Raw genomic sequence first — 7,701 nt, 5'->3', positions numbered from 1 at the left:
TCTAACTTAAGAGTTATTTGAAATGTTTAGTAATACATAGGTCCCCGGTAGAAGTCGAGCGATGGTGCAACAATTGTTCGCGAGCTTAGGGCTTGCTTGTTGTTTACAAACACAATGGCAATGATGTGAGCTGTATAAGATGTGAGAATGAGGCAAGATGTGGACGGTGCTAGGTGAAGGTACATCTAGCCTTTAAATGTGATTTTGGTAATTAATGACAATACATATAGACTAACAATTGTATTGAGAATTGTTAGTAGGTTATTTTCATAAGTGATGCATAGAGGATTGAGCATGGATTAATTGAGGAATGTCATGTGATCAAGAGAAATGTATCAAGATGAATGAGCTTTAGGTAATGCTCAAGTAAGTTGTGATAATACCTATGGACTAACAATTATGTTGAGAATTATTTGTAGGATATTCCATAGGAGATGCATAAGTGATAAAGTATGGATTTATTAAGGAATGCCATGAGATCAAAAGATATGCATCGAGGTCATTGAGCTCTAAGTGATTCTCATGTGAAAAAGAAAAAGCTAGAGAGGAAGAGACATTGGAGTTTGAGGATGGTCTTACAAATATTGACAATAAGCATGAAGATCAAAGTTACTTGTGGAGATCAAGTAGCTGAAAGTATGAAATTATCAATTGAGTTTTATGGACTAACCCATGTGCTATTTTTTTTAGAGTAAGTTAGTGTTAGGTTCCATATGAAGGCAAATATTGAATTGAGATATTCAATGTGTAGAGTTGTAAGAGAAAGATCGAGATAAGCTTAGTGAACAACTTATGTGCTTAATGCTTGTAGTTCATACCTTGGTGGTGAACCGGATGAAGATGACATGAAAAGAAAAATCTTCCATACTTGGTGTATGGAAGCAATCAAGTGAACTTCATTGAGCTTGACAGGAGAGGATCAAGATGAGAAGTGAAGATGAACATCATCATCAAGCTCAAGTGAAGAGTTAATGACAAGCTTAGAAGAAGCACCAGGACTTGAATGATGTGTTCATCGAGTCTAGCAGGATCGCTAGCTCAAGGCAAAGGTATAAAATGTAGGATATTTTCTTTTGCTGGTCAATGGTGATTAGAGAAGAGAAATGACAAGATTGATATGATAAATATCGTACTATTAAGAAGGGTCTTGATGATTGCTTGAGTTTTACCATGTGTTGATAAGCTCAATTTTGCACGTGCATACTCTCTTTAGTTGGATGCTACAGTTTACAAAGGTGGTTTGCAAGTTGAAATAGTAAATGCATTAACCCTTAGTCGCATGGAACCTTTAGGTCGCAAATTTGTTTAGCAAAAGTTTAAGGTTCATATAGTTTTCATTGTTGTGGATCTTTGGACTATATTTTAGGTTTGATCCAATGTATTTGAGATCAAGCAATCAGTCGGGATGTGTATCCATTTGAATAAGCTTTCCGTAGAGTTCAAGATCACATAAATCAGACATCAGGTTAAGTTATCATCGTTTCTCTGAATATTAGTTATGCTCGTCAAGGAGTGGCGGTCTGACCACTAAGAACTCCGATCTGACCGTTAGAATCCTGAAACTTGCAGACAACTTTCATCTCTCTGAAATGGGTGGCGGTCTGACCACAAAGGTGACTGGCCTGACCGCCAGATGTTGCAGTTTTGACCGCCAGAGAACAGAGTGTTTCGGACCTCTATTCGAGGCTCACGGTCTGACCACCAAGGTGGTCGGTCTGACCACCAGATGTTGCTGGTTTGATCGCTAAAGAACATAGTATTTTGGACCTCTGATGAGCCCATAGCTCCCTCGGATACACACTTGGTGAATTTGTTCCTTATTGTTCATATTTCTTCATAGAGAATAAAATACTACTTAGTTTTGTGTTGTTTTTTCGCTTAGGAACATGGAACAAGAACCACAACCTTACCCGGATGTCATCCCTCGAAGGCCAAGTCTACTCAGACTCGAGGCTGAGCTCTAGTCGTGGTGGTGGTGGTGGTCGAGTCGCAGGACAACACATCAGTACAACAGGTATAACTCTCTCATACGAATTCTGTTTTAGGCAATCTTAGATATTTTGGAAAGCTTACGACAAGCCCTTTCTAATGAATAAGAGCTCGATCAAATATTCCTTATATTTTAGTCAGAGTCAAAGAAATAATGTGCTATGCCATCGTTTTAGACCTAATTGGGTATTGTAATCCTGTCGGGGTCGGAGTCTAGGTTGTGCACGCCTCTTTCCATAGCTGCACAACCCTAGGTTGTTCTCCTCACATTTCCCCTATATATACACAATAGCTGTTATAGTTTAGGTTTGAGTTTACCTTAGATTATTCTGTTTTAAATAGTTTCACCGTTTATCGGTTTATTGAACCCTAACTCGAGTACTTTATTGGTAATTAGCAATATTCAGATTGTATCTACCTGTTCTTGCTTGTGTTCTCGATTCGCTTGCAGGAAAAGCCCTTGGCGAGGTCAACCGCATCTTAGTACGGTTGATAACCACGGGGTAGTGGTGTAGTGATTGTGAGGTTCTCGATCTGTTCTGTTCGGAGCTTTTGGATCATCAACATCAAAACTCTAGCAATCGACTTATCATATTACCTTCGGAAGATTGGACAAACGCACATCAAGTAGTATCAGAGCCTTGGTTGCCCATTAGGTAATCCCAGTTATCCCTTTTGTTTCGTCGTTTTCCATTACCTAGAGTCCAAAAAATTGCCCCATCAAAATATTTATATTTTAGTTTTTTCGCTGTCAAAACCACTTTGTGCCTTTGCAATTTTGTTTTCAGTATTTGTGTTGTTGAGTTTGAGTCGATCATCGGTGTCTTTATTGCTGGTCAAGTTATCGTGATCTAGTTTCTAGTGTTGAGTCTTGCTGTTTAGTTGTCGTGTATCTTGGCATGTCCGTGTCTGCAATACTCGAGATTATGTCTCTAGTCGAGTCGACCATCTACTCGGGTTTGACCATTAGTTTCTTTAACCATCTACTCGAGCTCCATCACTAGTTGAGTCGACAATCTACTTAGGTTCGACCACTAGTTGTTTCGACCATTTACTCGGGTTCGATCACTAGTCGTTTCGACTATCTACTCGGGTTCGATCACTAGTCGTTTCGACAATCTCCTTGGATTTGACCACCTAGTTGGATTCGACTGTCCTTTCGGGTTCGACCACTTGCTTATACCTTAAGCAAGCGATCTTATATCGACATGTGTACTTCGTCTTGCAATCTTGATCATCAGCAAGTCTCTCCCGCTTTCGATCCCTCGGGCCGCCTTGTCAGTTGCACTGATATCCCTTTCGCTTGACTTTATCAATACGTCATCTTTATCCGTCTTCCCACACTTTATTTGCTCTCCAAGTGTACAACAAGGAGCTCCCTTGACTTCGTCCGACCTCCTTGATAGTCCTGTACCAAGCACCCTGCTTAGTCCCGATCATCCTACTGTCGACTGCCAAATTAAATTCATCACCTACACATCATAAGACAAATAAACATGTATCTCAAACTCTATTATAGATTAGTCAAAATCAAAATCCTCAATTAAAAGCATATCACAGAATAATAATGCACACCAAATGATCTGGCGTGTATTGCCCTCTGATCAACGGACCATTTGGTGTGTGCAATACTTCCTTCACCGGACACACTCAAGGAAAAACCCTCCGGTATGTACACCTTCAATCGCCGGACCATCTGGTATGTACATTCTTACCAGACAAGCTTTATATCATCTCTGAAAAATTAGTCCGACGTGCACATCCTCCATTGTCGGACCATCCGGCATATAGAATCACATCAGACACGCTTTGCAACCTTCATAGGAAAAAAGAGTTCAGCATGCTGTGCTGCCTATCGTGAACCATCCAATGTTTAAATGAATTTTCTTTACTGAGTCAAACCCCTTCGACGTGATATCTTCTGAAGCACCGGACCATCGGGCATGTTCATTTCACTAGACGTCGGACCATTCAATGAGACAAATTTTTTTTACTAGAGTTAAAAATGCTAATTTTATTTTCTCACATTTGGTTAGTTATCATCATAATTATAATATATAGACATGCTCATACAATTTCAAAAATCATCAAATTAAATCAATAATCTTATCAATTACTCATCATATATATATATATGTGTGTGTATGTATGTATGTATGTATATATATATATATATATATATATATATATATATATATATATATATATATATTAATTTGGTTTCTGAGACGTTAAAGGCGAATGCGGTGAAGTTAAACTAGGAGGCTGGTGGACCTTGGGCCATCGAACGGACAAGAAAATCGAATGATTTAGGAGTAAATAATCTTGCGCATGATAATGATAACTAGACGCTCCCATTTTTGCACTGGTCCCGCATGCTTCTCACGAGGTCAGGAAGAACCGAGCCCCATATGATTGGTGCCGTCGCCCAGAGCTGTATATATGCCGCGCCGGTATCCGGGCATCCGGCACCAACCAAGTCGCACCGCACGGAGTTCGCCCCACCCCCTCCCCCCCCCCCCCCCACCCCACCCCAAACGTCGGCACATCCCTAGACGCTGCAACGCGCACCGCACCGGTAGAGAAAATGGCTGCGACCATGAGCACGAACGGAGGAGCCGCGTGCCGCCTGCCGCCGCGCATCGGCCTGGGCACGGCGGTGCAGGGCCCGCGCCCGGAGCCGGTCCGCCGCGCGGTGCTCCGCGCCATCGAGCTCGGGTACCGCCACTTCGACACCGCCGCGCACTACGCGACCGAGGCGCCCATCGGGGAGGCCGCAGCCGAGGCCGTGCGGACGGGGGTCATCGCCTCCCGCGACGAGCTCTTCATCACCTCCAAGGTCTGGTGCGCCGACGCGCACCGCGACAGGGTCCTCCCCGCCCTCAGGCAGACGCTCCGGTACGCTTTCCCTTCCCTTCGTCGTGACGGATGGTATACTGATGTGCTGAAGGCGACGGAGATCTTATTGATGTCAGAGACGAGATTTGAGATTTGCTGATGGTTTGACTGGGATTTGGGACAGGGAATAAAATCGCGTGAAACGTTCCCCTGTGTTCTATAGCTTACACGAGAATTCATTTAGCAATTAGCACGGAGATAAGAACAGGTTGGTGATTTAGGAACCATTATTAGGGCCAAGTAATCGAGACAGTTACGGTTAGTATTTAATACTGATTCGCGTCGGCCCATCAGAATAACACATTTTGTTTTAGACTTTTTTTTTTTAAATGTTGTTTTAGACATCTGGTTTGGTGGAGTACCAAACCAAAACCAAAACCAAAATCAAAACCAAAAAATACGACATTTTTGCTTTGAACATCCCAAAGCCAAACTGATGGTACATGCAATACTCAGACTTTGGAACGGGTAATTTTTTTAGGCATCTTTCAAGTATACTGGTTCAGCCCCCAACATTCATGGACTATATATATATAGAGAGAGAGAGCTCGTATATGAATCTTTCGAATGAAAACTATATATCACTCAACTTTTGTGTCATCCTATGTTTATGTTTGTGTGGACCGAACAAAAATCGAAGATTCATTAAACCCAATGAATTAAATTCAGGCTGTCTAGAGTTCGGTTAACTGAAAACATAATGTTTTCAGTCGCCTTTTAGCCCCTTCGAAACACACTCATCTAGAAGCAGAATCGGATGGATGCGGAAGCCAAGTAAAGTCTAACTGGATTTCATGCACTTGACAATTAGCAATTCTGAACAAGTTTGATAAATAAGCAAAACAAAAAAAAAAAAAACACTCAAGAGATACATATAAAAACCGAAATAAAAAAAGGAAGCAATCAAACACTGTGCTGTACTTTTGATTTCACCACGATCGGTGGACTCACATGTTACTCTGTTCCTATAGAAATCCAGTAGGGACTTGACTCTCGTGCATATAGCCCATGCACCATTGTCCAGAGCACACCTATCAATCAAAGCTATAGTTTCAAATAGAAGTTTGGTCGTATATCAGTTATCAAGTGGTTCATATTAAAAAAAATAAGTAAAAAAATAGTTATCAAGTGGTTTATCGATTGATTAACATCTGTCTGAGTCTGACCGAGATCATATGCGCATGCAGCAATCTCCAGATGGAGTACGTGGACCTGTACATGATCCACTGGCCCGTGTGCATGAAGCCCGGGAGGTTCACGGCCCCCTTCACGCCCGAGGACTTCGAGCCGTTCGACATGCAGGCCGTGTGGGAGGCCATGGAGGAGTGCCACAGGCTGGGCCTCGCCAAGGCCATTGGCGTCTGCAACTTCACCTGCAAGAAGCTCGAGACCCTGCTCTCCTTCGCCACCATCCCTCCCGCCGTCAACCAGGTCGTCCATGCATTCCCAAGTAGTTCTGTCATTGACCCGAACATTTTTTTTTTCTTCATAAATTTGGTGATCACTATCTGTTGAAGTGATATCTGAAAAGTTTGTGTTTTGGTTGTGACGCACGCAGGTTGAAGTAAACCCTGTGTGGCAGCAGAGGAAGTTGAGGGAGTTCTGCAGGGAGAAGGGCATTCAGCTATGCGCCTACTCGCCTCTGGGAGCCAAGGGTACGCACTGGGGGAGCGACTCGGTGATGGACTCCGGCGTCCTGCACGAGATCGCCAAGTCCAAGGGCAAAACTGTGGCACAGGCACGTAGATAGAACGTGACCTCGTTACCTAACTGAATTACCTAAAGCAACGCACGAGCTGGTCACTGAATGGTGTATACATGCGTGATGGATGCAACAGGTGTGCCTGAGATGGGTGTACGAGCAGGGAGACTGCCTGATCGTGAAGAGCTTCGACGAGACGCGGATGGAGGAGAACCTGGACATCGTGGACTGGGAGCTGACGGAGGAGGAGAGGCAGCGGATCAGCAAGATCCCCCAGCGGAAGATCAACCTGGGCCGCCGCTACGTCTCCGAGCACGGGCCATACAAGTCCCTCGAAGAGCTCTGGGATGGCGAGATTTAACATCAGTAGCTGCCATCACAGATTGGCGAGCTGGCTATGGATTGCATGGTTCACTCCTGCAGTGCAGCCTAGCCTGTGTGTGTCGGCATTCGACTTTCCTGGCCAGGATGGCTTGTCGGAGAACGGTTTCACACCGACCCCCCTCCAATAAAATTTGTTTTTACAACAAGTTAAATAAAGGATTTGCTGGAACCACCACTAATTACACGGTTACCGATCGGATAGTGTAGGAATGAGTTTGGTGACTAGAGAGTGAGTGAATAGACGTCTCAATAAAATTTATTTTGAAATCGATAGTTTCTTTCTATTTGGATCATCTAATACACCTCAAAACTCAAACGAAACCAAAAATAAAAAGAAATTTTAATAAAAGAAAATTAAGATAATACGACTCTATGATGTTATATGAACTATATGTTTTATTTTAGATCAATCTATGTATCTTAGCACTCGAAAGATCATAACTTACAAAGGAAACAAGAAAAGATGAACATCGAGCAACGAAACTCTCCAAGTTGATTATCTAGAAATAAGTAAATTTAAAACCCCATTATATAAACATGTGTATGTGAATTTTATGTCTCTATCAATAAGAAGAATAACCTTAGAAGATACTAAAATTTTAGTCAAAAATCAAATCTGTAAATCGAAAAACTTGCAAACTTACAAGGTGGCCAATAGAGTGAAACTAGAAGGAGGTGAGCATAATAACATTAAGAAAAATAAGCTTTATTGTAGCAGTGGTCAACCC

At 42.6% G+C, this 7,701-nt stretch overlaps 1 protein-coding gene across 1 annotated transcript; it reads left to right on the top strand.

The window, feature by feature from the left end:
- Positions 1 to 4,516: 4,516 nt before the first annotated feature.
- Positions 4,517 to 7,145, top strand: LOC133916565 (deoxymugineic acid synthase 1). The gene is made up of 4 exons (XM_062360294.1): positions 4,517 to 4,887; positions 6,075 to 6,318; positions 6,446 to 6,625; positions 6,726 to 7,145. The coding sequence occupies exons 1-4, from the start codon at positions 4,577 to 4,579 to the stop codon at positions 6,948 to 6,950; spliced, it is 960 nt and encodes a 319-aa protein (XP_062216278.1). The 5' UTR covers positions 4,517 to 4,576; the 3' UTR covers positions 6,951 to 7,145.
- The last annotated feature ends 556 nt before the right edge of the window (positions 7,146 to 7,701 follow it).

Source organism: Phragmites australis, chromosome 4 (genome assembly GCF_958298935.1).
Source record: "Phragmites australis chromosome 4, lpPhrAust1.1, whole genome shotgun sequence".
NCBI classification, from domain to species: domain Eukaryota; kingdom Viridiplantae; phylum Streptophyta; class Magnoliopsida; order Poales; family Poaceae; genus Phragmites; species Phragmites australis.
The sequence above is the reverse complement of the archived record's forward strand: the minus strand, read 5'-3'. Positions and strand labels throughout refer to the sequence as shown.

Coding starts and splice junctions, on each gene's coding strand:
- LOC133916565 (XM_062360294.1), top strand. CDS start 4,577: ATGGCTGCGACCATGAGCACGAACGGAGGAGCCGCGTGCCGCCTGCCG. Junction 4,888..6,074: donor GCCCTCAGGCAGACGCTCCG/GTACGCTTTCCC, acceptor ATGCGCATGCAG/CAATCTCCAGATGGAGTACG. Junction 6,319..6,445: donor TCCCTCCCGCCGTCAACCAG/GTCGTCCATGCA, acceptor TGACGCACGCAG/GTTGAAGTAAACCCTGTGTG.